This window comes from Oryctolagus cuniculus, chromosome 9 (assembly GCF_051225735.1).
Source record: "Oryctolagus cuniculus isolate XC-2025 breed Fujian yellow rabbit chromosome 9, ASM5122573v1, whole genome shotgun sequence".
NCBI classification, from domain to species: Eukaryota; Metazoa; Chordata; class Mammalia; order Lagomorpha; family Leporidae; genus Oryctolagus; species Oryctolagus cuniculus.
In genome coordinates this window covers 106377070-106404162 of record NC_142875.1, presented here as the reverse complement: position 1 = coordinate 106404162, position 27093 = coordinate 106377070, and the positions used below count along the sequence as shown (strand labels likewise).

Here is a 27093-nt window from a genome sequence, read left to right as displayed (position 1 = left end):
AGTGCCACGGGAGCAAGTCTGGGGCAAGGTCAGTCCCTCTGGGGCATGTGAAATTGGAGCTGCAGGCGCGCCAGCCAAGTGGGGGAGAGCGGCAGGAGGTGGGTATGGGTGTGCGCGCTCGGGGCTTGGGAGGCAGGTGAGGCAGACACCTAGGTGTCGCTTAGGTGTCGTGGGGGTGCAGATGGACAGCCCTGGAAGGGATGAGGGGGCCAAGTGCAGGAATGCAGGACTGAAGCGAAGATGGCTCAGAACAAGGGCCTCCCCGAGGAAGGCGTGGAGGAGGAGGGGCTGCGGCGCTCACCCTAGAACTTGAGCCACTGAATGTTCCGTTGATGTGTCTTGTTTGCTGCTTTCTGTCAGCTGCATCACAACCCGACAGGGGCTGGGGCCGTGTTGGCTGTCATTACTGTTCTTGTTGATAATGAGGAGAGCCTGGTTCACTGAACATTTCTGTGGTCTTGCCCTTGTGCCAAGTGCAGCGTGTTCATGACCTTGATCTCTCTCTCTCATTCTCACTCTCACTCTCCCTCCCTCCCCCTTTAACATACTGCTGGAAAAGTTGTGCACTATTATCTCCAATTTTAGAGTTGGAGATCAGAATGGTCACACAGTCACTCTTCAGTTACCCAGGAGTGGGGCAGCTACTCCAGATGGGATTTGAACACAGGTCCATCCGATCCCAAAGCCCAGATGTTTGCGCTGTGTTCTTTTGCCCAGGCTTTGTTCTGTGGCTCTGTGGTCGGGTTGGATGGGGAATGTGCACAGGATCAGTGAAGGTGTCTGAACCTGGCCATTTATCCTCCCAGAAACGGCCCAGCTGCTGCCCTGGGGGCTGAGTTTGGCTTTGCCGCCTGGCTCCTCCTGGTCAAGCAGTCACACCGTCCATCTCCTGGCTGGGTCAGCAGTACTGTAGCTGGTCCGTAGCTGTGACCCTGCCTCCTCCGAGCTGAGCTACCTGACCTGTGCAGGGGCACTGGTGCATGCTTTGACGGTGGGATGCAGACGTGCAGCCCAAGGTCTCGCCTGCCCCGTCCTTCGTCTCCCCCAAAGCTCAGCCTCCCAGGTTGGGCGGGCGGTGCTGTCTGGCTGGCTCCTGTCTCCTCCTCCTTGTTTTTCAATCTCCTGTCTTTCCCAGCTCTTCCTCTAAAGTGGCTCTCTGGGTCCATTAGTTTAATTGTCTGTCTACCTGTTTATCCATCCATTCCAGGCTATGCCGTGTGCTGGGGCTACGGCTGTGAACAACATGGTTGACCTGACAGCATTTACCTCGCGTTGTCTGTAGCTGGCTGCCTATATGTTCTTGGCTCCCTCGCGTGGCTCTGATGCCCTCAGATGGCTTGCTTTCCAGGAACCATTCCTTGGATTTCTGGCTTGGGTCTCATCCTTTGGTTAATGAGCCTGGGGATCTCCGGCTGTCCTTGGTGAGAACTCAGGCCTCAGGCATGGTGGTCTTCCTTCTCCCTTTCTCCTCTAATGCTTTCTCTTTTTTAAAAGATTTGTTTATTTATTTAGTTAGTTATAGAGAAAGAGAAAAAGAAGACACACACACACACACACACACACACACACACACGGTCGGGGGGAGAGAAAGAGAGAGATCGATCTTCCATCCACTGGTTCAGTCCCCAAATGGCTACAGTGGCCTGGTCCTGGACCAGGTTGAAGCCAGAATCCAGGAGCCTTCTTCTGGGTCCCCCACGTGGGTACAGGGGCCCCAAGAACTGAACCATCGTCTGCTGTTTTTCCAGGCTATTAGCAGGGATCTGGATTGGAAGCAGAGCAGCCAGGACATGAACTGGCACTGTCAGTAGTGTGTCAGCACTACAGATGATGGCTTAACAGCGCCGGCCCTCCTCTAACACTTTCTAAGTGCCTGCCATGGTCACTGGGACAGGCACTGGGGTTGAAACAACAAGGACACAGCCCCTGTCCTCTTTTAGAAGCCCAGGAACAAGAGCAGAGGCAGGTGGACAAGCTGTCATTGCACTCCAGATAAAGTGCTGAGAGGGAGGCAGGAGCAAGCCTCTCTCCAGAGAGGGAGGTCCCCAGACCACCCTTTCTAGCATGTTCTGAGCGGCTCATCCGCCATCTCACTGGGAACTGGGGACTCACCTGCTAAGCCAAACCTTGTTTGTTTCGTTGCTTCATTGGTCTGAGAAGCTAAAAAATCCCAGATAACCCAGTGCCTTCGCCATCATTGTCACTGTCTTCCCTGAGCCCTGGGTGGCGTACCATGCTGGGTACGTACCACGTACCACGCTGGCTGCTTAGCAAGCGGAGTGCTGGCCCTGCCCGTAGGTCTCACTGCACGCATCCTGAAGGTGGAGGCCCTGCGAGGGACCTCTTCACATTGGCAAATGCTTCCCTTAGCAATGAAACCATGTTTTTCACAGCTGAAGAAGATCCCAAATTCGGAGTTTAAAAAACTGGGGCTGGGCATTTGGCTAAGCAGTCAAGACGCTGCTAGGATGCCCACCTTCCGTATCTGAGCGCCTGGCTTTGAGTCCCAGCTCCCTTCCTGATTCCAGCTTCCAGCCAGTGCAGACCCTAGGAGGCAGCGGGTGATGGTGCGAGGACTTGAATCCCTGCCACCCGCATGGGAGACCTGGATTGAGTTCCTGGCTCCAAGCTTTGACCTGGCCCAGCCCCAAATTGTTTCAGATGTTTGGGGCATGAACCAGCAGGTGGGAGCTCTCTGTCTCTCAAATGAATGAATGAATGAATGAAAATTAAAAACAAAATCAGGGCCAGGTGAGTACCTCTCCCTTCTCTGACAGCAGGGGCTTATCTCATAGGTTCCTCTGTGCAGCGAGCACCACTTTGTGTCTGACCTTGACCCTGAGGCTGTGTTGTTTGGGTTCAGGGGCACGAGCTGTGCGCACTGACAGATACCAGCAATATTCAGCATGGGGCAGAAAGGGGAGCCAGGTCCGCCCGCCAGCTCTGATTGTGTGTGGGTGAGGGAGGAATCAAAGACCGGGCTGTGTTGCCGCTGCAGGCCTGAGAAATCCGTGGAGAGGCAGAGAGAGCCTGGCATTTACCCTGAAACCCTCATCTCCCCAGTTGCCAGTCAGCAGAGATGCTGCATGTTGATTTCACTGATTCACTTTTTTCCTCCCCTCTGAGACTTCTCTACTGGCTTCACTGTTTAAGAAAAAAAAAAAAAAAAAAAAAAAAAAAAGGAAAGCAAAGGCTGCCCTGCCTTGCTCACATGCTCAGAGATCCTTCAAGGACAGCTTGTATCTCCTGGCTCTCCTGGGCATGGCGAGACAGTGTCTCACGTCCCCGGCCTGCCTGCGTGTGCCTTCTGCACCCCAGGTCTAAGCACTTGAGGCAGCTGATCTCTGCACCTCTCATATCTCCCCGCTGCTGCCAGGCTCGGGAACCTGGGGCACCAATTCTGTTGTGTGCCGGCGCTGCCTGGGACTCTGCAGGCTGCAGCGCACACCTGCACCTGTCACAGGAGGCCTTGCAGAGCGGTTCACTTTGCTTCCCAGGCACACTCTCCCACTCGGGCAGCCCCGTCTCCCCACTGCCTCCTGGATATACTTACAACAAGGCCTTCCTGGCAGTGCCCACCCTCCCTGTCTCTTCCTGTGCCAACCACTGCCAAGGGCCACTGGACGTGGGGAGGGCTCAAGGGGCAGCCCAGTGCCTGCCCTCTCCTGGTAGTGGGTGCTACGCGCGTCACTGCCTGTGGCTTCTCTAGGTTCGGTCTTTGAGCTTCTTGAGGTGGACGGAAGGCCTTGTCTCATTCACCTGTGTGTCTTTCTGGGTCCTTGCTCAGTGGCTGGCCCACCATGGATGGCCTGCGAAAGGACTGTGTTCTGGCTACACCTGCCCTCAGGACTGGCTGCCTGCCTTCCACACTGCTTCCTCCCTGCACCGCTTTCCTTCCTGCAGACCTCTGTGAGATCCTGAACTCTGCTGATGAGCAGCCCAGAGACATCACCTGGCTGCATCTCTCCCTTTCGCCCCTCACTTGGGGTTTGTTAGATAACGGTCTCGCTTCAGTCCATGATATTTCATGGTCTTACCCCCCCCTTTTTAAAAGATTTATTTATTTATTTGAAAGAGTTACACACACAGAGAGAGAGAGAGAGAGAGAGAGAGAGAGAGAGAGGTCTTCCACCCCCTGGTTCACTCCCCATTTGGCCACAATGGCCGGAGCTGTGCCAGTCAGAAGCTAGGAGCCAGGAGCTTCTTCCGGGTCTCCCATGCGGGTGCAGGGGCCAAGGACCTGGGCCATCTTTGGCTGCTTTCCCAGGCCACAGCAGAGAGTTGGGTTGGAAGTGGAGCAGCCGGGTCTTGAACCGGCACCCATATGGGATGCTGGCACTTCAGACCAGGGTGTTAACCTGCTTTGCCACAGCACAGGCCCCCCCTCCCCCCTTTTTGAGATTCTGTTAGACTGGGAGTTTCCCCAGGGCAGGAACTATGTGTGGAGTCCAAGAAAGTAGAGAACGTAGGCTTGGAAAGCACACCACTTCCTTTCCTGTACAGTGGGGATGGTGAGCGGCTCATGGGGATGTCATGGGGGTGACATCATGGGAGGCTGGGCCCTGGGAAAAGTGAGTTATACCACAGGCGTCGCTGTTAGCCTGATGGTGACAGCCAGGGACCCTGATGGGACCCGCCTGCAGCCGTGTGAGTGGACTGACAAGTGCAACCAGGAGGGAGCAGAACTGTGACACTGGGCAGACTCTTACCAGCCTGCTGTCCCCCTGCCTCTGCGCCCCCAGACCCGCCGACTTCCGAGGACCGAGCTGGTGGCACAGTTTCATCCATAATGAGAAGTGAAGGTGCAACAGCCAGGGGCGATGGAGAGATGACTCTGACTGGAGCAGGTGTGGGTTGAGACGCGGGAGATGAGATTAGAGAGTAGAGGGGTCAGCCCGAGAGGGCCCTTGTGCCCTGCCGGAGACCAGGCAGGACGTCTACCTTGTCGTTGGCGTGGGCGGTCCCACACCCCAGCTCCGCCTGCTCACGGCCCTCTGCACAAGGCTCTTTTCACCCCCATGTTAAAGAGGAGGAAAGAGCTCAGGAGGGCTGACTCCCCTGCCCTCAACCACACTGCTGGAAAGAACTGAGGGAGAAAGGGGTCTGGTGAGTCCCAGCGCAGCTGCTAAGTGCCTCTCCCTGCACCACAGAAGTGAGGTGGGGAGGATGAAGGGTGGCCGTGAGCCCCTCCTGAGCCGCCAGGAGAGCCGGGTGGGGAGAGACAGAATTCGCCATTCGGGTCAGGAGGCACGAGGTTCCAACAGCAGCCTGCCAGACCTCTGCCCTCTCATCTGTAGACAGCGCCAGCAGGACCACTGCGCAGAATCAGGAGGGAGCAGGTTGCCCTCCTGAGCGGGGGAGGGGCTCGAATGGGGCAAGCGCTGCAGGCTCTGAGCTGCGTCTGGAATCCTAGTGCCCTGGCCAGCAAGGATGCAGGCCCCGCTGCTGCAGCCCGGTGATGAGGCCCTGGAGTCCCTCCGGCTGAGAGTAATGTTCCACGGCCAGCTGGGGTGGCTCTGTTGCTGCCCATCTGCCTTGCCCGATGCCCTCCTGTCTCTCTGGGGGAAAACAGGAAGATTGAGGGTGCCTGCTTCTTCAAGGGCCCCGGGCGCTGCTTGCCACCCGGCACATGGCATAGGTGTGGAGTAAAGGCCTGCGGGGCCCAGAGCGCATGTTCCCACCCACACTCCCAGGCAGGGCACGAATTCTGAGTCCGGCTGTCCCTGGGGAGCGCCTTCCAGAAGACAAGCCCCGTCTCAGGTGCTGGGGCGCTGCGCCAGCAAAACTTGGCTCCTGCTCTGAGCACTGTCCGCTGAGCCACAGGGATGATGGCAGGAGAGGCGGGATCCCCACCCTTGGCCCTCAAGTCTTCTTTTGCAAGGGGTGGCGGGCCCCCGGGTCGGCTGTGCAGACTTCTGCGCCTGCCCAAGGGAGGCCGCCCTCGCTGCCCCGTTTCACGCCAGGGTGAGGAGCTGCTCCGGGTACTGCCCGTGCGGTTTCTCTGAGCAGCTCCCTTCGTGTGCTCCTCATGGGAGACTGTCCAGCCTGCGGCCAAGAGCGCCCCTGCGTTACTCCGGCAGGAAGGGGCAAGGCAGGACCCCCCTGAAGCCACCTGCCTCTCTCGCAGGCTGGCGGGCAGCCCAGCCGGCGCGGCGCCCCACCCGGGAGCGCGGGGGCGGGGGTTCGCGCAGCTGCAGGAGCCTCGCAGAGCCGCGCGTGTGCACGCGGGCGCGGGCGCGCGGAGGGGGCGGGAGGGCGGCTCGCCCCGCGGAGGCCCCGAGCGCGTGTACGCACACCTCGTGCCTCCCCTGCGGGCCCTTCTCCCTGCCAGCCCGAGCCGGTCCCACGTGTGCGCGTGTGCGCTGCCTGTGCTGTGGGTACCGCGGGGAGGCCATGCGCAGAGGGGGCGGCGGCCGGCTCGACGGTGGCCGGGCTTCTTCCCGCTGCAGTAGCCCGCAGCCCTTGCCTGGGGTACCGCCAGTCATCCCCTTCCTCCCCACGCGCTTCCCGATGAGGGTTCTGCTCAGCCCCAGCGCCGGAGCCCTTGACATTTAGCTAGGGTTCGCGGGCACTTGTATAGGCACAAGCAGAACGCTAATCCTATTAAAGATATTGTGTCATTGGGGAGGGGGGTGGCTCCCCCGCCCCGCCGGGCGGGCAGGCCTCGCGCCCATTGGTCGGATGCGAGGCAGGGGGCGGGCCCGGGGGCCAGGGGAGGGGGCTCCGGGCGACCTCAGCTCCGCGAGTCGGGGCTGGGATTTCGCAGGGGAAACCCCGCGGTTGCAGCTGCGGCGGATCCCTCGGCACAGCCCGCCGCGCGCCCGGGCAGCCCAGGGCCGGCAGCTGCTCCGCAAAGTGGCGGAGCGAGAGGAGGCGGAGCGCCGGCCAAGTGCACGGGCTCAGCGCCGGAGCGGGGCTGGGAGAGGTGTGCCCGGGGAGCCTGGATCCCGGCGCCCTCCTGCCTCGCGTGGGGCGACGGGGAGCCGAGCGGACGCCCCGGAAAGAGAAATCCAGTTGCAGCCGCCCCTGAGACGCCAAGTTCGCGAGCGCACACATAGCCGCGCCGCGCCGCAGAGCTCTCCCGGGTCGGCCGGCCCGCAGCCGCCGGGCGCCGTCCGAGCGGCAGCGGCCGCGGGGCGCGGGGCTCAGCCGGGAGTGAGCCCCGGCGCGGAGAGGGGGCGGGCAGGGCCCCGCCGACCCGCCCGCAGCCCGCGCCCGCCTGGGGCGCCCCCTCCGTCCCGCCGTGGGAGCGATGCCCCCCGCCCCTCGCGCCCGCCGGCAAAGACGCGAGCATGGAGAAGTCGAGTAGCGAGGATTCCTCCATTCACCGGAGCCCGTCTTTGGATAGCAAGGACTCGGACTTTGCGAAACCGTCCAGCTCAGGCCGCCCGTTCGGCCGCGGCTTCACGGCCGGCGCCTTCTACGGCACCGCGGGCTCTCGGGGCCAGAGCCGCGCCGAGGCCGGCGTGAAGACCGACAAGTACAATGCCCCCAAAGGCAGCAAGTACGTGGTGTTTTACCTGGACCTGTCCTTTGTGTTCCTCCTAGAATTTAAGAAGTGCAACATGGCCAGGGGCTGCCTCTGCTGCCTGAAGTATATGATGTTCCTCTTCAACCTGATTTTCTGGGTAAGTCCCTGCGCTCGCCGCGGCCCCCCCGTTTGCTCACCGCGGCGCGAACGCCTCGGTAGCGTGCTGCATGGCTCCGCTCCGCACGACCGTGAGAGCCGTGGTCTCGCGTGCATCGCCCTCTTCCTTTCTCCTTGGTGGCTGGGTGGAGGCTCCAACTTGCGGCCAGCAAACTTTGCGCCACCTCCTCCGCCTTTAAGATAGCCGGCGCTGGAAGTGCCGGCCCTGGTAACCCGCAGCATTGTCAGTGGCTGTGGCCCCGGGCTGCAGATAGGCACGTGGAGGAGGGCTTTCTGAGTTTCTTGCCGGTTTCCTCCTGGATGCACAAGGATGCACACTGCAGCATTTTATGGGAGTGGGATGGGGGTGTGTGTGGAGGTCTCTGCCTCCCACTCCTGTCCGGGAATACTAGGAAAAGAGGAAGGGGAAGGAGCCGGTGTCCCAAGCCCATGGACTCAGTTGCTGGCCCCAAGCTGGGGCTTATGTGGGAAAGGAGGGGCGTAGGGGGTGCTGCCCTCAGTGGCTGGGGCTTTGGAGCCATTGTTGCACACACTCAGGGCCTGGGAGGGACAATGGGGCAGTCCTTGGTGAGAGCCTGTTTTCCAGAGAAGGTATCAGTGGGTGGGGCAGCTGAGGCTGGCACTCTGCACTCTGTGGAGTCTCCAGGCGGCGGGCACACACACGCGCGTGTGTGAGAAATCCTAGTAGGGCATATCTGCAGACTTCTGAAGTGCGTCTCTCGTTTTCCCTGCGTTCTAGCTGCTGCCTCCGCCTCCCTTCACCAGAGCCCAGACCTAGTCCGCACAGATGTTTGGCTGTGCCCCAGGATCTCTCTCCTCCCGCCCCGCCGCCCACGGTCCAGGAGGAGCCCTGGAGCAGGGGACGGTCATTGAGAGGCAGGGTAGGCAGGAGCAGTTGGTGTTCAGCTTGAGTGTAGAGTGACCCACTTTAGCTGCAAAACTTTTTGGGGTGTGTGTGCGGAAGGCGTGACTTGCCCCATCGAAGGGAGCGCTCAGGGCCAGCAAAGACCAGGCTCTTAATTCTGCATTAGCTCCCTATGACCTTGGGCAAGACACCAGGCCCCTTAAGAACTGCGCCCTCCATTCCCCCCACTATCCCCCTACTCCCCACCCCTATCCAGTGGGGCAGGGGCTATTGGGATTGCCTTGCCCGCTGTCCTCGCTTCGTGAATGCCGTGCACGGGCACTCTAGTGCTCTCTGGCTCTCTGGGTGTCTGGGGAGGGAATGCTCCCTACCCCCACCCCAGCAGGGGCCGCTGCTGCTTTTCCAGGGAGACTGGGCTGAGAAGACCTGGCCTCGGCCCCCCACTGTTAGGTGTTACCTGCTGGGCGGCGGTGGCTTGCAGAGGCTGGGCAGATCCTCTCCTCCTTGCCGCACTGGAATGCCAGGAATGGCGTTGTCGCCGCCTGTGGGCCAGTGCCTCCTGCTCCTCTGACTCACTCGCCAGCATCTGTGCGGAGGCCTGGCCTGCGTTTTTCTGGTGCCTCTTGGATCCACACGGCTGTTCTGTTGTTCCCAGCTGCCTTCCCTGTTCCTGTTCACAGCTTCGGCCGACCTCTCTGTTCAACTTGGGCAAGCACTTCACACTTGTTAGCGAGACCTGGGGTTACTCTGTGCCTTGGGCCAGCAACTCCTACTCGGCAGCGCCGGCCGGCTCCTCCCCACCCCCACCCCGCCACCTGCTGGCCGTAGTTGGTATAACTGCTGGTAGGAGCCTTCTGTTCTCCAGGATGGTGCTGGCCTGGTTTGGGGAGGGTCTCCCAAGGCCAGCACAGTGCTCCATACCCTGCACATTGCAGACAGTCACGTTCAGTTTGTGAGTGACTGAGTGGGAGGTCAGAGCTGTGAATCTGCAGCATGTTACCACGTGGTAGGGATCCCCACAACCCACTTGCTTGGGAAGAGAAGTTAGAAATCAAAGTTGCCTTTGATGATGGCTCAGCTCCTTAGCTGGGACCCTTCCTGAAAAGCCCAGCAGAATCTAATGAGCCAGTTAGTGAGACGTCCTTCCTTTAAGGTGTACAGCGAGACAGTGTGCCGTCTCTTCCTAATTAAAAAGTACCGACTATACTCTTTTTACTGGGTTTCGTACCTTTCTCCTTCTCTCTGATTTTTCTTATTGCTTAATATTTTCAGAATTCCCATGGCAAGTAAGAGCTGGGAAAATTGAGTCTGCAAGACCCAGATCTTTTATGCTAGTGGCGTTGAAGGTGGTGAAATAAGATGTAGACCTCAGGGAAGAAGAGTGACCCAGCAGAAGGGAAGTGGGTGTGTGGCTGAGCCAGAGTGCTGGCCACTGTTGTTTGTAGGGGGGTTGGCCAGGATTTGGGCATGAGGAGCCGGCAAGGCGGCGCTCACCTTGGCGCGGGGGAAGGAGCAGAGGAGAGAGCTGAATGAGGAGGTAGGGTGTCTGAGGCAGGACCCCAGAAGCCGCTGTTGCTGCTGTGTGCACAGGGAGGTGAAGGGGTGGGGTGGGGGGTCAAGCCCAGCACCCTGGCACTAGGAGCAACTGTTGGGAATTATCTGGTCTCATGGCTGAGACCCCCAGCGGAGGCTTTGCTGGGGTCCTGGAGTTGAACTTGAGGCCTGCAGGGAGTAGAGTTCTCGGTGTAGATGGTGGAGCCTCCCCCGTTGTTCTCCAGACCCTCCGCTGCCGCCCCACCCCCTGTCTGCCCTGAGCCTGATTCCTAGGGTGGGGCAGAGGTACAGCTGGCTCACTCGGCAACCTCCTTGGAGGTGTGCGTGCGTGCAGGTGGGGTCCTGCCATGTCCGTGTTGGTGGGGGCTCGGCGACCTCCCTGAGGGACAGCATGGGAAGTGGAGCCTGCTAAGGAAGGGGCAAGTACCTTCTCGGCTCCTCGGCGCCTGCCTGCTGGTGGTGGTGAGGGGTCCAGGCATGCTCCCGGCACCCTCAGCTTTGGCTGGCCAGTGCCAGCCACGTTGGCACTGCAGTGCACTGTAGGGGTGAGGGGTGCCCGATATAGAGGAGGAGGGTGGGGGAGAGGGCATCAGAGGTCATCCAGCCTTGTCCTGCCCCTGCCTTGTCTTTTGCTTCATCCACTTTGGGTCTCAAGGCCCTAAGCACACGTGGGCAGCTTGGCCAGTGAGGAACGGGAGGCCTGATCGGGACAAGAGCCTCCCTGTACTGAGGGTCCTGTCCCCCAGCTCCGGTATCCATGGGAGCATCTCACTATCCCCGGCTCAGCCCTGTGTCAGAATCCCCTGGCCAAGCTGGGGGAGTACTCTTGGAGAGAGTGAGGGAGTCTGGGCCCCTTGCTTTTGACTGTGAGCAGAGGAGAGGGGGTGTACAGGCCTGGGCTGGAAAGGGCGCCTCCGTCCCCTCCTTGGCAGCAAATCGCAATCCCAGCCGGCTCCTCTGTGCCCAATTCCAGTTGTGTGTGATGCTGAGGGGTGGAGGGGCTGGGGTTGCTGGCATGATTGCCACCTGGGATAACGGTCACTTCTGCCGGCTGGCAGAGCTGCCCTGTCACGTTAATCAGGGCAGGCAGAACAGTGACATCGTGGCCCCACTGGAAAGCCCGGCCCTTGGGGATTGCTCCTTTCATAAAGGCCAATTAGGCGAGGATGGCACAGGGAGCCGGGGCAGGATGGAGGTGGACGGGGGCCCTGATTTACCTCTCGTAAGTGGGGTCGGGCCCTGGCCGGGACCAATCACTGCCTTTTGATGCAGGTGGTGAGCTCTGGGGGTCCCACCCACAGTGTGGGTTCAGACTGGCCTCTCTTGGCAGAGGTGATGCAGACTGAGCCGGAGGGGGTGGGGAGCAAGAGGCCCCGAGCAGCTTCCCCGAGCACTCAGGGGCCAGGCGTGGCTCTGCCTGGGTCGGGGACAGATGAAGGGCCTGGCGCGTACCCCGAGGCCCCAGGAACGTGGCCCTGAGGGAATGCCAGCTGTGTGTTCACTTCCTTTCCGAAGCATTAAAAATTAAACTTCCTTGTCTTCATATCTATTTTTAAATCATGTCAGAGCTGCCATTGGTGTCAGTCAGGAGGGGGTGGGGGGGAGGAGGGCCAAGAAGAGAAAGCCCCAGAAGAAGCGGGGCACGCAGCTCTCGCCCAGTACCACAGGGCGCCCTGGCCACTGGCCTCTCCCGGCGTGCGGGGGCCTCGCCCTCCGCCTGGCTGCCCTCGGCTGAACCTGGTGGCGGGCTGCGTGGCCCCAGGCCTTCTGCGGCTCACTAGGGTGTTGGGGCCCCAATTGAGGCCGCTGGTCATGCCACAAGTATTCGCTGAATGCCCGCGGCGTGCGCAGGAGCGTCCAGTTGTGAGGACAGGAGCTGACTGGGCTCGCTCAGGCCGGATCAGTTTTCTCGTGCCAGGAAGTCGTGGAATCGAGAGGTCATCTGGCCCGCCCTGTGCTGAGCTTCTGGACATGGGGCTGCTGAGGGTGGGGCCGCAGCAGGCCTGGACCGGACCCTGCGTCCTGACTTTCCTCGCCCTCGCTGAAGTGTTTGCCCCCGACACGACCTTAGTCTGGCAACGAGGATTTGGAGAATCCTGTGAGTTCTCTGCTGTTCTTCTGTTGGAAGGGCTGACGGTTGCTCGGTGGCCAGTGTGTACCCCGTGCACTTATTGAGCGCCTCTGGTAAGCAGAGTGCTTGAGCTGCTCCAAGTTCCCTGGTGGAGGCAGACCTGTGCGAGTGCTGTAGAAAACACTCATAAAAATGAAACAGGGAGGTAGTTTATTTTGGTGCAGAAACAATTTTTGAAATTCATGCAGTTTTTTTTTTTCATAATGCACATTTTCCATCAACTTTTTAAAAAAGATTCATTTACTTGAAAGGCAGAGAATGGGAGGAGGGAGAGAGAGTGCGCAAGCACAGTCCATCTTCCATGCACTTTTGCAAGTGTCCTCCAACAGACAGAGCTGCTTAGCAGGGCCCTTACCACGGGCTAGCAGCAGGGCGAGGGGTGGACGGAGCAGATGACATCTGGCGCTTGAAGGATGAACAGGAGTTTGCTGAGAGGTGAGGCTGGGGCTCCAGGCAAGTGAGGAGGGGACAGAGAGAGCAAGCTGGTCCAGAGCTGATGCCAGGGGAGCAGTAGGAGCCTGTGCACCTGAGAAACCGGCTAAACACAGAGCAGCGTCGTGCTGGCCCGGGCGATATCCTTGGAGTGGCTGTAGGGCCGCAGAGTGGGAGTTCTGAGATCGAGGTGGTGCTGGCCTGCCGGAGGCTGTGCACTGTGCCAGGGGCCGCCGGGTGCTGTGGCTCAGATGGCTGCCCTGTTTTCTCTGGCGGTGACCACCGTGGCAGGTCCCGCTGTGGTGCTACGGCTGCAAGCTGTCGCCGTTGGTAATCCAGCTTTAGAGAGATGCCCGTCTTCGCCCCCTCTCCGGCCTCGCCCTTCCCGCTGCTTGTTTGGTTCCAGTTAGGAAGCTTTGAAGCTGAGCTAAAGCCGTCGGGCAGAGTTAAGTCTTCTGAGCCAGCTTTGTCCCTGCTCACATTGGAAAGCTAATCTGCCAGCAGCAGCAGTGGTGGGGGTGGGGGCTGCCCCTGGCAGGGACGTGCAGAACTCAGGCGGGAGAGCAGCTCTGCAGGGGGCAGCAGCCCTAGGTCAGGGTCTGCCTCCCAAGCCCCACTCCTTGCCTAACTGGCCACGGCGTGGGCACTGCCAGGGAGGTCCAGTGAGTCCCTGGTTCCATCCCAGTGGGCCTGGCCCCGACCAGCTTTGCAGGCTCTGGGGAGCGCGGCAGGATTCCTGATCGTGTCCCCTGCCTTGGGCGGCTTTACTGCCCAGCACCACGCGGGGGAAGCCTGCTGTAGTGGCTGATGAGCGTGGGAGACTGGCCACAGAGAAGAGTGGCAGGGCTCTTCCCTGGAGAGCGCGCTTTCTCTGGACCCCAGGAGTCTCTCCCTGGGGTGTGCGTCTACACCGGCCAGGCAGCCTCTGCACAAACAGCTTCTGTACCCCACCCCACCTCGCCGCCTTAGCCTGTGATTTGCAGGTGATCCTCACCTCTGGATGCCTGAGTTCCCTCATCCGTGACTGTTAGAGAACACTCCCCAAAACTTGTCAGAGAAATTGTTGCAGAACCCCCAAAAGTGGGCCAGCCCACCCAACACGCAGCAGGGTAGCTGCCGCCCCCAGGGTGGTGGGAGAGGGGAGGGGCTCAGCGCCGAGGCAGGCAGCTGTGGCTCAATTCCCGGACTCCCCGAGTGATTGAGAGCAGGGAATCTTAGACTCTGGGGAGGGAGGGGGGCTGAATGGTGCGTGATCCATCTGTGGCTGGGGCTCTGGTTGGTCCACAGTGCGCGTGGCCTTCCTCTGGTAGGTCAGTGATGATGGAGCCAGAGTGTTTCTTTTCTATGGCAAGGGTGGGCTCTGATCTGGTTGGGGTCTCTCCGGGGTCCTTTTGGGCCCAGCCTGCACAGTGGGTTTGCTCAGGGTCCCCGTGTTCCTGCGAGGCTCTCAGCATAGAGACGACGTTGCAATGTTAGCCCACGGCTGGGCTGAGTCTTCCTGGTTGTCTGGCCTTGCCCTTGTGCCACTCCCTTAATGCAATGAGTTGATCTGTGCAGGGGAGCTGCAGGCGGAGGGAGAGCTGCTCTGGGTCCTGATTCAGTCTCCAGCAAAGGCACTGGGAAGGGGGCTCGGCGTCACAGTGTTACCAAGGCACTCATGGGGCCGTAGGGAGGTGCAGTGTAGGGGTGCGGCTTCCCAGGCACCTGGCACGTTGGACTCTGTGGCCAGCAGCTGCTGGGAGTGTCACTGCAGTCCTACAGCCAGAGCATATGGACAGGAAGCGAGAGGCCCGAGGCAGGAGCACAATGCCAGGCAGGCCTTTGGAGCCCTGGGAGGAGTCCCTGGTCACTCAGGCTGGGGATCGTCCCGTGTGTCATCTGACCTTGAGAGTATGTGGAAGGATAGGGGAGGTAGGGAGGCCCCGGGGAGACGAGTGGGGGTGCAGGTAGAAGACAGCGAGGAGGGGCGCTGGTCTCTGACCCCAACCCCGGAAGCTGCACCTGCCACGCTCTACATTTCCTGTGGCCCTCCCGGTGAGAGTGGTCCACACCTCTCTCCTGCTCCCTTTGCTCTGGGTGTAGCGAGTTAGCTGGGACTGGACCACCTGGGCAGATGGTCCCTTGGCAGGTCCCTCACAGGGTCCCTGGCAGATGACAGACTCTGGCCACGTGGGCTGCAGCCTGGGCTCACTAAGAGAAAGGGCTTAGTGTGCTGGGTCCAGGCCATTTCACCAGCCAGGTGTGCAGTCACTGCGGTTGTTCTCAAGTTGTAAAACTGGTCATGGACAAATTCATTAGAGCATAGGAGAGGATGAAATGACACCCACTGCCTCGCTCGGGAGCTAGACCAGGACTCTGCCCTCGTCTCCTGAGAGAGGGCCGTGCCTCTGGATTCTGCATGGACTGTGTTCCAGACAGGCAGGGCTGCTTCATCACCGCCTCATTTGATGTGGCTCTCAGCTGACCCTGTGTATCTGGAGTTTCCGCATTTGTGTGCCCAGCCAACCGCCCATCAGAAAAATGATTGTGTGTGTACCGGATGTGTTCAGTGTCCCCAGACAATCCGGTATAGCAACTCTTTTTTTTTTTTTTCTTTGACAGGCAGAGTGGACAGTGAGAGAGAGAGAGAGAGAGAGAGAGAGAGAGAGAAAGGTCTTCCTTTTGCCGTTGGTTCACCCTCCAATGGTCGCCGCGGCCGGCACATTGTGGCCGGCGCACCGCGTGGTATAGCAACTCTTCATGTGACACTTGATTGCAGTGGGCATCCTAAGTAACTTAAAGTACGCAGGTGGATGTGCACGAGCTCTGCTCTCTTGTGGAAGGGGCTGGTGGATCTGTGGATTCTGGTGTCCGTGGAGGTCCCGGACCAGTCTCCCATGGGTAGCAAGGGATGACTGCAGTTTTGCACATTCAGTAGATGGAGTCATTTTGCATGCATTTTTACGTTTTTAATTATTTATTTAAAAGAGAAGGAGAGAGAGCGAGAGTGTGCACGCAGGCTTGTGGTCTCCCGTCCACTGCTTCACTCTCAAATGCCTGCAGTGGCCAGGGCCGAGCCAGGCTGCAGCTGAGTCAGAATCAATCCAGGTCTCCCTTGGAGGCAGCCGTCACCTGTTGCCTGCTGGGGTCTGGAAGCAGTGGAAGCAGAGCAGAGCTGGGACTTGCACTGAGACATTCAGTATGGGATATGGATATCCAGGCAACATGGTCACCTGGGAGGCCAAGCACCCACCTCTGAATGTGTTTTTATTTATTCATTTTTATGAAAGAATGTGCACAGAGTGAGGGAAACAGGAGAGAGAGAGACACACACACACACCTTCCACCTGCTGATTACTCCTCAGATGCCCACAACAGCCTGGGACTCAGCTACTTAAGGTATTACTTGCTGCCTTCCAAGGTACACATTTGCAGGAAGCTGGTGTTGGATGCAGTGCTGGGACTTGAATCCAGATGGTCTGATACAGGATACTGACATCCCCAGTGGTATTTGTGTGTGTCAAATGCCTGTCCCCAAAATGTGTTTTTAAAAATTCAGTATTAGGCTGAATTTGTTCATGCTGACATATGGAGCCATAGCGCATGCATCTTCATTGCTCCTTGGTATTACTCGGTCGCTGGCACGTGCCACAGTGTCTTCTTGTAACGAGCATTGGGGTTCATTCCCCCAAACATTCTTGTGTGGATCTCGAGTTTCCTTAGGACACTGCTTCTGGAAACATCTGTGGTGAGGGACCCACTCTTCAGTTTCCAGTTCTCAGAGGTGGTTCTGCTGTGCGTGACAAGTGCACAGCTCAGACCACTTGTGGCTCACCTGACTGCGGCCATGGCAGGTCCACTGCGGAAGTTTCTAAGCGGTAAGCCACCTGTTGCTGCTCCAGTACGGACAGGAATGGCGTTCATTGCTAGGCTGTAGGCATATGTGCATTTCAGCCGTGGATGCATCAGTTGACATTTCCACCAGTGGGATGTCAATTGGAAATGGAAAGTTTCTGGCATCCTTCAATACACTGGATATAAAATGCCATATTATAATGGATTTAATTTGCATTTCTCTGATTACTATTCAGCATCTTTTCATATGTTTATTCGCCATTCTTGCCGCCTCTGTGAATTCGTGTTTATGTCTTTTGTCCATTTTTCTACCGAGTTGTTTGCTTTTCCCCTCTTATTTTTAGGAGTTTTTTTTTATGTTTTAGATACAAATTTGTGGTCAATTAAATGTACTGCAAACACAGTGTATGGTTTGTTTTTTCACAGTCTTCATAGGCTCTTGTTTTGATAAATGGAAATTCCTTATTAAAAATAGATAATATCTCGTAGATGTCTTTCTATCCTGATGATAAATAGGACAATGCCATCACAATAAAAAAATTTAGGAATTGTTGGATGAGTGAGTTAATGACTTAAGGGGAGATCCTATATTTATTCCTGAAAGTTTTCCTTCTTTATTTGAAAGGCAGATCAAGAGAGAGAGGGAGACAGATAGAGAGATGGGTCTTGCATCTGCTGGTTCATTCCCCACATGATGACTACAGCAGAGGGCTTGGCCGGGCTGTAACCAGGAATCAGGCGCTCCATTTTGGATCTCCCACATGGATGGTAGGGCCCAAGTACTGCCTCTCAGGGTGTGCATTTGGAGCAGAAGCGTAAGTGGGACTCAGTCCCAGGCATTGTGCTATGGGACATGGACGCCCCAAGCAGCAACTTAGCTTGCTGTGCTGTATCGTTTGCCCCTCTGTCTTCATTTTTTTAAAATGTTGTTGTTGGGTTTTTTTTTTTTTTTTTTTTTTTTTTGACAGGCAGAGTGGACAGTGAGAGAGAGAGACAGAGAGAAAGGTCTTCCTTTGCCGTTGGTTCACCCTCCAATGGCCGCCGCGGCCAGCGCGGTGCGGCCAGCGCACCGCGCTGATCCGATGGCAGGAGCCAGGTGCTTCTCCTGGTCTCCCATGGGGTGCAGGGCCCAAGTACTTGGGCCATCCTTCACTGCACTCCCGGGCCACAGCAGAGAGCTGGCCTGGAAGAGGGGCAACCAGGACAGAATCCGGCGCCCCGACCGGGACTAGAACCCGGTGTGCCGGTGCTGCAAGGCGGAGGATTAGCCTAGTGAGCCGTGGCGCCGGCTCTGTCTTCATTTTTAAGGAATATTATTCATTTCTTTATCTGAAAGGCAGAATGAGACAGACATCTTTCATCTGCTGGTTCACTCCCTCAATGTCCACAACAGCCAGGGTTGGCTTAGGCCAGAGCTAGGAGATAGGAACTCAGTGCAGTTTTCCCGTGTGAATGGCAGGGACCCATGTACTTGAGCCATCACCTGCCGCCTCCCAGGGTGCACGTTAGCAGGAATGTGGAACTGGGAGCGGAGCTGGAACTCAGACCCAGGCATTGTGATCTGGGAGTCAGGTCCCTAAGCAGCATCCGACCTGGTCCTGCCCCTGAGTCCTTCTGTTTATACTTAAGTCTCAGTGTACCCCGACGTCGTATTTGTGCGTGACGTGAGACAGGGCTCCAGTTGTGCTGCCCTCCGACGGGTCCGCCGTTCCCTGCAGGCGTGTCCCTGCGTGCCTGGGCGTCACCCCTGGACCGTCTGTGCCATGCCACTGTCTCCGTAACGAGGCCTTCGCAGTGAATCTCCACGTCTGGTGGGGCAGATCCCCCCACCCCAGGCTTTTTCAAGATTATTTTTGTCTGGTCTCAGTCTTTTTGTTCTTTCGTACATTTCTGAGTGAATTTGTCTAGTTCCATCAACATCCCTCCCAACAGCCCTCCTCTCCACAAACCCTGGGGGTGTTTTGAGTATCCTTTCATCGAACCCATGACCAGCTTCGTGCTTCTGTCCATGAGCACCAGGTGTGTTCCACTCGTGTGCGTGTGTTCAGGAACGCGGTCCGTTTCTCCCCACGTTACATCTTCTTTACTGTCTTCCTGGGAACTCCATCACCTTCTGTGTGAGGGTCTCTGGGCACGTTGGGGTGTGTAGAGACTTCAAATTGTCCAACCTGGGCCACCGCCGCCTGCGCCCGCAGGATTGAGCTGAGCTCTCTGCACCCAGAGGACCTGCAGGGTGCCGTGATGGTGAGTGAGGAGGACACGTGCCCGTGCCCATGGTCGGTGTTGCCCTGGGTCACCTTGTCTGCTCTCCACTGCACCTGCTGTGCAGATAGGCAAGGCTCATCCCATCCTGCTCCTGAAGACATGGAGGTGGCAGTGGGAACTCTGCTCCCAAGGATGTGACAGAGCCAGAGTAGAGCCCAGGGCCTTATTCTCTCTGTGCCCTTCTCTGGGGAGTGCCCCGAGGCAGGCCCCGCCCCCTGCCCATGTTGGATTGTGCTCTCACCCTGTGCTTTCAGCTGGGCACAGGGTGTCTGTGTGACGATGACAGGACTGGGGTTATGGGACTCAGCTGGCAGGTGGTACTTCCTCTCCCCGCCCCGGCCTGGAGCGTACCTGCCTTGTGATGACAGTGGTCACAGTTGTCAGGTCAGCAGGTGCTCAGTGGTGTTCAGTGTAAGTTGCAGGAGCTATTTTTGGGCTTTAATAGGGTACCACGGACTGAAAATTGTTCACAACCTCCCCTCAGCGAGGCCTGCGGATCGCACTGCTGACTGCCCTGGGCTTCTGTAGTTTGCTGTCTCATCTTGCTCTCTGCTAGCTGCTTCTGGGCACTTTCACCTTGGGTACCCCCCGGGGGACAATGAGACTGGCTGTGGGCAGTGACTCAGGCCTGTGCCACCCGCAGCAGCGGTGCACGCCTAGGGGCCTCTGTGTGGTCATCTTTGCCTTGCTTGCTTGTAGTGTGTGCTCAGTAAGCGTGAGTTGCTGTGCACTGTGGACTGCACCATCCACACACACACACACAGGGCATGCATGCATGGTGCATCTGCACAGAAGTATGTGTATGCATGTGTGTATACATGTATGGATGCACACATGGTGGGAGGGTGGGGCCTCAGGCAGGCTAAGCCTTCCAGGTGATGTGGCAGGGAGGACCTGTGGCTCCAAGCTGTGGTACCTTACTTAGCCAGACAGGACCCCTGCAGGTCCCGGACTCACTGTGGGGGCAGAGACCCCCGCGGGGCATCCTGCATCTGTGTGTTCTTGTCCCGAGCTCCCTCCCGGTGAGTCTGGGAAACACCGCCTCCTTCATGGCAGTACCAGAGGGGCTGAGGATCTGCGGTGTGGGAGGTCACGGACACTGGACTGACCACTTTGCCCCGAGAGCTGGCCGGGGCAGGCCTTTGGTCGCCATTGTTCCCTCCCTCCACTGTGATTGATGGGCATGTGGCAGAGCCCCTCTGTTGCTCTGGTCCTCAGCTCCCCTTCCTGCACTCCACCCGTGAAAGCAGACACTGGGAAAGGAGACTGGCTTAGAGTCTTCTGCCGGGGGAAATGGATATGTGGGAGCAAGGATTTCCTTGGATTTCTTTCCAGGTCAGAGAGTGAGGCCATGTGTGGGAGAGCTCCCTCACCCCACAGACCCCATCCTCACCCCCGCCCGGCTCCCCAGGACCCAACCCGGCCGTGTGGCAAGCTCAGGGCTGTGCCTAACTCACCATGGCTGCCCATGTCCTGTGCTGAAGTGGGCAGTGTGGGGCTGCACTCTTGGCCCCACCCTTTCCTCCCAGACGGGGGCCCTGTGGTTGCAGAGCAGATGTGTTTTGCTGGGAAGAGCCAGAAGGGATGGGGTGTGTGTCAGTGCCTGTGGAGAGCACAGCGGGCAGAGATAGTACCCGAACTCTTTCTCCCCCTCATCTCCCACTGATCCGGTTCTACATTTGCTCCCTCCCTTCAGACACCCAAATTGTAAGAGCTCAGAACGTCCAAGCCCCATGCCTCTGCATGTACACACGCATACACACTCACAGATATGCGTGGGTATCACATGTATTACAGGTCCATGCACATGCACACACAGAGACAGACGTGCATACATGGGCGCACATGCAGACAGACATGCCTGCATACACAGAGATGTACATTCATACAGAGATACTCATTGTACCCAGTACATACACGCACACAGATATGTGCATACAAGATGCACGTGCATACCATGTGTTCATCCTTACATGTGTACACACATGCACACATACCCACAGTTCCGTGCAGATGCACCATGCATGCATGCCCTGTGTGTGTGTGTGTGTGAACATGCGTTCTGTGTGTCTTGGTTCACTCGGGCTGTTGGGACAAAGCCCCATGGGCTGGGCAGCTTATGAACAGCAGGGATGCATTCCTCCCTGTTCCGGAAGCTGGAGACCTGAGCTCAGGCTGCCTGCACCGTGGTTATGGTTGGGGCTGTCTCCAGGGTCCAGACTGCTACCTTCTATATCTTCATAGGGTGGAGTCCCTTAGATAAGGGCACGGATCCTGTTAGTCCTTGACCTGTCGCCTCTCATGCTCCTCTCTGACACCACCAGAGTGACGCTGGGTTTCAGGACACGAATTTGGGCACACAGATACCCAGTCTCTAGTGTTTCTCTGATGGCCTGGAGGGGAGGCGAATTCCCCCAGAGAAACCAGAGCTGCTGAGGCCAAGAGCTGGGGAAGGGGCAGCTGGACGCCTGCTGGAGCGTCTTCCCTCCAAGTGCCGGCTGCTGCTGCTGGAATTTGCTTATCTACTGAGGCGTAGCCCCCCGCCCCAAAACCTCTGCAAGAGTGTCTGCAGGAGTGCACAGGGAGGCTGGGGCCCAGGCCGTCCAGCACCTGTGGCGTGAGAGACGGTGGCTCAGGTGCACCCCTGACCTGTGCTCCATGCCTGCCTGTGCTGTAGAGGTTCTGTCAGAGCTGCGTGGGGGCACGTCTGCCAGGATAGCCCTCAGCTGCAGATTATGGATCCTGGGCCATTTGCCCCTTCACAGCTGGCCTGGGGCCGGCCTCTGGGTCTCCTGCACAGCACCCTGATGCCCTGTGGTGGGGGTGCTGGGCAGTGCCGCCACCACCTTCCTCCAGCCCTGCCCTGGGGGTTCGTGATGTCCGTGGTCAGCCCTTGCGCCCTGACGAGTGCATGTGTGGTGTGCACCATGCTGCACATGGCAGGGGCAGCAGGAGTTCACCCGCGCCTCCTCCAGGGGAACTTGCAGTCTTGGTGGGAGGGCCCAGCCCTTCACCACGCAAGCATTCAGGAAGGCAGTGTAGCCTATCAGAGAGCCCCGTGCTTGCAGCCTGTCAGGGTCAGTGCGTTTTACTGAGGCCCTCAGTCTCATCCTCTTTCAGGCAACACTCATAAGCACTGCGTACTCTTACAGAGTCAGGGTGTTTCGCTTTTTGCCTTGGCCTCTGGGAGGCTCCGTGCTAGGTTTCTTTAGTCAGTAGAGTCTTGTTTGTTTCATCATGTGTTGGTGGGCTTGTGGCACCCGGGTCTCTCTGTAAGGTCGTTTTGCAGGTGAAGGCAATGACCATGACAACAAAGGCTCATGGCGTGATGGTGAGAAGATGGACGGGGTGGAAGTGGCACAGGTGTAGGGCCAGGTGAGGGGAAGGCTCTGTGGAAGCTGATCCTTGATGTAGGAGAGGGAGCAAGCCTTGTCAGGAGGACCTGGGTCAGAAGGGGAGCCTGAGGTTGGCAGCATGGGCATGGCAGGCGTGAGCACCAGGCGCGCTGCTGGGTGCCCTTGCTCAGCACGGGGGCGCGGTGTCAGAGTTTGCACATGCAGCAGCTGCCACCTGCCTTCTGACGGGGATCGGGGTGGGTGGGTAGGCAGCATCTGGAGGGCGGAAAGGAGAAGGTCAGGAGTGGGGTTGGCAGGGATGGGGGCAGGAATGCCGCGGCGATGGCGTTGTTTGCAGGCTGAGGGAGCCGGGAGCATGGAGGAGAGACGGGCGGAGGGAGGTGATGCTGGAAGCCAGAGAGAAGACAGGCACGCAGGGCCTTGATTGCTTGTGTGGCGCAGTGCTCACTGGAGAAGACCCCTTTGAGTGGTGGCACAGGAGGGGTGCCCAGGGCTGCCAGGGAGAGGGAGGTCTGGAGGACCTGGGGCCTGTGGCCAGGGAGATGGGCCCCGTGAGCCTCTGCAGCCCCGGGGGTAACACCTGTGCCTCGTGCTCTCCACACAGCCAGGTCAGGTGTGTGCCGAAGCCCGGCTCGGCCCCACACCCTCTCACAGGAGGCCTCCCCGCTGTTGGCAAGAGCGGGTCGCATCCAAATCAGAGTGACAGCTTGTCAGGCCGATGAGCCCGGGCTGTGGGCAGGAGCTCTGTGGTGTCTGAGCCATTTAGGACACCCATTGTGACCGGTCCCTGGGGCCTGGAGGCCGGGCTGCCAAGGAGGCTGGGGACCCTCAGGAGAGGGGGCAGGGAGTGCGAGAGGAGCCGCCGGGTACAAGAGGTGCTGCGTCTGTTACCTTTTATGGCAGCCAGAGAGATCGGGGAGGAGCCCCTGGCCCCCTGAGGCCCCCCTTCCTGCCTCCCCCTCCCTGCCCCTTCCTCAGCCGGCCTGCTGGGAGGGGTAGCCTGTGAGCAGCGCACGTGGCACAGAAGCCGCTGTGCGGGAACGGCCAGGGCTCCATGGGGGGCTGATCAGGTCCCTCTCTTCCCACACGGACAGCTGACAAAGTGGGGGTGCCCAGCCTCTGCTCCTGCATCTCCTCCCCACTTTTGGAAGTACAGGTGCCCCACTTGCCGCTTGTGATGTGCATGGGACTCGCAGGTGTACCTGGGTCACAGCAGCAGAGTGGGGAAGAGCTGGGGCTGTGGCCGGGGACCTGGCCTGTGGATCTTGCTGGCTGGCTGTGACCCTGGGCAAATCACATCCCTGTCCAGGCCTCAGTTTCCACATCTGGGAAGTGGGACACTTGTACCAGTTTGGCTCTACCTGACGTTCTGTGGCTTGATGCATTGCTTTTGTTCCCTTTCGTCTTCACTGAGCCGATGACTACCGAGATCTTTACCTTTGAAGAGTAAGGGACCTTTCTGCCTCGCGGGTGGGGGAGCTAAGGCCCAGCGTCAGGGACTGCCTGTGTCCTGGGCTGCCTGGTCCTGGCAGTGGGCAGTGTTCCCCGCAGGGCTAGTTGTGGGCCAGGAGCTCCAGGGCCCTCGGCTGGACACGGCCCCTCGGCCTGTGACTCGGGCCTCAGTGGCCATTGCTCAGGGGCAGGGTGACCCCCTTTGGAGACTGCATGGAGGGGGTGGGGCGCTGTCACGCCCGCCTGCAGAGCAGGTAATGAGGGGGCGGCTGCTTTATTAGCACCCTGACTACACACACAATGGCGGGCTCCCTTCCTATTGTTAGAAGCCTTAATTATGAGTCTTCCAGTTCCCCCTCCAGCAGTCATCATTAGGAAGCTGCTCTCTTTTTCCCTCTCCTGCCGCCCCCCACCCCACCCCAGCAGTGAGCAGAGACGGTACCATCCCTTGGGCGTTCCACCGCCCTCCTGTGCTTGCCCCTCCTTCTGCCTGTCTATTCAGGATACCTCCCTAACCCCCCTCCCTGGCCTCAGCTGTACCCCAGCTGCACCCTTTTAGAAACACACAACCGGGCCGGCGCCATGGCTCACTTGGCTAATCCTTTGGCGCTGGCACCCCGAGTTCTAGTCCCGGTTGGGGCACCGGATTCTGTCCCGGTTGCTTCTCTTCCAGTACAGCTCTCTACTGTGGCCCAGGAGTGCAGTGGAGGATGGCCCAGGTCCTTGGGCCCTGCACCCACATGGGAGATCAGGAGAAAGCACCTGGCTCCTGGTTTTGGATCGGCTCAGTGCGCCGGCTGTGGTGGCCATTTTGGGGGTGAACCAATGGAAAAAGAAAGACCTTTCTCTCTCTCTCTCTCTCTCTCTCTCTCTCTCTCTCTAACTCTGCCTGTCAAAAAACAAAACAAAAACCCCAACCTCCTGCTCCCCCTCCAGGTTGTTCTGCAGTGAGTTCAGGAGCCATTCCCGTTCCTCTGTCTGGTGGGGTGAGGGTGCTCACTCATTTCAGGGCAGCTCCTTCCTGTTGGGGCCCTGTGTACCCCAGCTCTCCCCCGCTGCTGGCTGCGCCTCCCCTGGCCTCTCAGAGCATGGAGAACAGGGCAGAGCCTTCAGCAGGCACGGGAGAGCCTGGGTCCCAGCTCTGCCTGTGCCTCCCTTGGACTTGAGCTTCTTGTCTGTAAAATGGGAGTCAACCCTAATCCTCGGCTGGCCGCCCTGGAGTTGTCAGGGGTTACGACACAGAGACGTTCAGGAGGGATCGCTGACGCCTGCCGAGGGCCCTGCTGATGGGACTGGGCAAGTGTCTCGTTCTCCTTTCTGTCACCCCCTGTTTCTTCGGAGAGGGTCTTAACCCTGCCCTGGGGTTTGTCCCCCAGTGTTTTCCCCACAGGGCGGCCACCGTTGGCGAGCGACTTTCTGTGGTCACGGTCTCTGTGGCTATCGTGGCACCTACCCACCACATCGGACACCCAGAGAGACTGCACTCCAGGGCTGTCCTGGAGGTGTGAGGGGAGGGGCCCCTGCTACCTGCTGCTGCCCCTCCCCATGTCTCTGAGGTTCTGGGCTGGGTCGGGGTAGGGTTTGGTCAGTGGAGACGACGCTGTGCTGAGACAGGGCCCCTTCTTGCTGTCAGGTTTACTGAGATGACCACAGAAAACCCTCCACACCCCCGATCCCAGAGAGGTGAGCCCGTCTCTGTCCCTATCCTCCTCCCCCTGGTCCCTCAAGAATCCTGAGCTGGGAAGTAGCCCCAGTCATGGCCAGGGCTCTCCCTAACCCACTCCTGCCCTGGGGAGCATCTCTGAGTTGGGGAGTCTGAGCAGATTTGCTTGCTTGCTTGTTTTTTTTTTTTTTTAAACATTTAGTTATCATTTATTTGAAAGGCAGAGCAATAGGGAGAGAAAAAAAGAGATATGTTCTGTTTGCTGGTTCATTCCCCCAAATATTTGCAACAGTTGGGGCTGGGTCAGGCCGAAATCAGGAGCCAGGAGCTTCTTCTGGGTCTCCTACGTGGGTGGCAGGGGATCAAGCACTTGGGCCACCTTCCACTGCCTTCTCAGGTGCAACAGCAGAGAGCTGGATCAGAAGTGGAGCAGTGGGGACTTGAACCTTTACTCATATGGCATGCAGGCATCTCAGGTGGCAGTTCAACCTGCTGTGCCACAATGCTAGCCCTACCTGCTTGGGTTTATCTGCCCTGTGGGGACCCCCTGGGCCAGCCGTCATCCTCTGGTTTCTGCTTTAGCCATGAGGATGCAGAAGTAGGGTTGAGGGGGCAGCGGGTTGAGGGGGGCTCTCATCCTTGTCCACATCACAGTGGATCCACATCCATGGCCCTCCCCCCAGAGCTGTCCAAACCCACCCTGCCTGAGGGGGCTCCCTGTGGAGGCAGGGGCTGGAGAGGGCAAATGGGAGGCCTTCTGCAGCTCTGTCCTGTCCTTGGCCAGTCTCTAAAGTGCCCCGAGGACTTGTCAAACGCAGGGTCTGCTGCCTTCTACTTTAGGGGAGACTGAGTCACAGAGAGGGAAGGTGACAGGCCGAGGTCCTGGGCTGCACCGGGAATGAAGCCTGCTGGGCTGTCAGCCTGTGGTGGGAGGACCCCTGTGGGGTCTTCTGTGCCGAGCCGCAGTCTCTGGCCTTTGGACTCAAGTGTAGCCTCTGCCATTGTGTTCTGAGTTCTTCTGCTGGGCCTGTGTGAGAGTCCGGGCCAGGCCACACCCCAAGACCCACTGCCCTGGGGGAGCCGAGCTCCCAGAGTGTTGCTGTGAGCTTGGGCAGAGGCAGGGCGGGAGGAGAGGGGCTGGGGCGGCCAGCTGCAGGCGCGTGCTGGGCAGCTGCTGCCCGGCTGTTTCATCGACCAGAGTTACTTTTCCTCGTTTTCCTCTCTCGGGGTCTGAGCTCCTGTTGGTGACTCTGTCCCTTCCAGATTCTCTCCTCATCTCCCTGGAATTTAGGACAAAACCAGGAAGATGAACCCTCACCTGCCCCTGGGACTGACGCCCCTGCCCTTGGTGCCAGGGTCTGGGTGTGAGGGGCAACCCTAGGTCCCGTCCTGACCACAGCAGCTGGCTTGGTTAGGGGTTGGGCTAGGATCTGACATCCAGGGAAGGCAGGTGGCAGAGCAGCCCACACATCCAGCGTGTACTTTGTCCAGGGCCGGTCTTTGTCCAGAGGGATCCTGCTTGAAAATGAGCGAAACGTCCTCCCTGCCAGCCCCCGCCATGTGCTGGGCAGGTGACTCCCGGAGGCCTCTGCCAATGGAGCAGCAGTGAGGAGCCCCAGGTGGGCGGTGACCTGGTCTCTGAGAGGAGTAAGAGGGCCGTCGCTCCAGGCCTTACACTGCTGTGCAGCTGCAGCCCCTCCCTACCCGCCTTGCGTGGTACCTGGGAAATTAGAGACCCTTTCCTTTGGGGAGGGGTGTGGTTGGCTGAGAGGGACGGGACTCCCCTGGCTTCGGTTGTTGCTCACTAGCATTGCTGGCCCCCGGCCCCCAGCATCAGATCCCTTCTTCCAGGGCGTCTCTGGCTGCCTGGTTTGGGAAGCAACAGGTAATAAG

The 27093-nt window shown here is 58.8% G+C and overlaps 1 protein-coding gene across 5 annotated transcripts in view; it reads left to right on the top strand.

The window, feature by feature from the left end:
• TSPAN9 (tetraspanin 9) overlaps nt 1-27093 on the top strand; it is a 196701-nt gene that overhangs the window by 110646 nt on the left and 58962 nt on the right. For 3 of the 5 annotated variants that reach the window (XM_070049362.2, XM_070049360.2, XM_070049361.2), the window contains one exon: nt 7549-7628. The exons of 1 other annotated variant lie outside the window; for it this stretch is intronic. In XM_070049362.2, the coding sequence (XP_069905463.2) occupies nt 7566-7628 (63 nt within the window). In that variant the 5' untranslated portion in view covers nt 7549-7565. Of the gene's footprint in view, nt 1-6739; nt 7629-27093 lie in introns of those variants that run through there. One more of the 5 variants, XM_070049359.2, reaches the window with a different exon arrangement.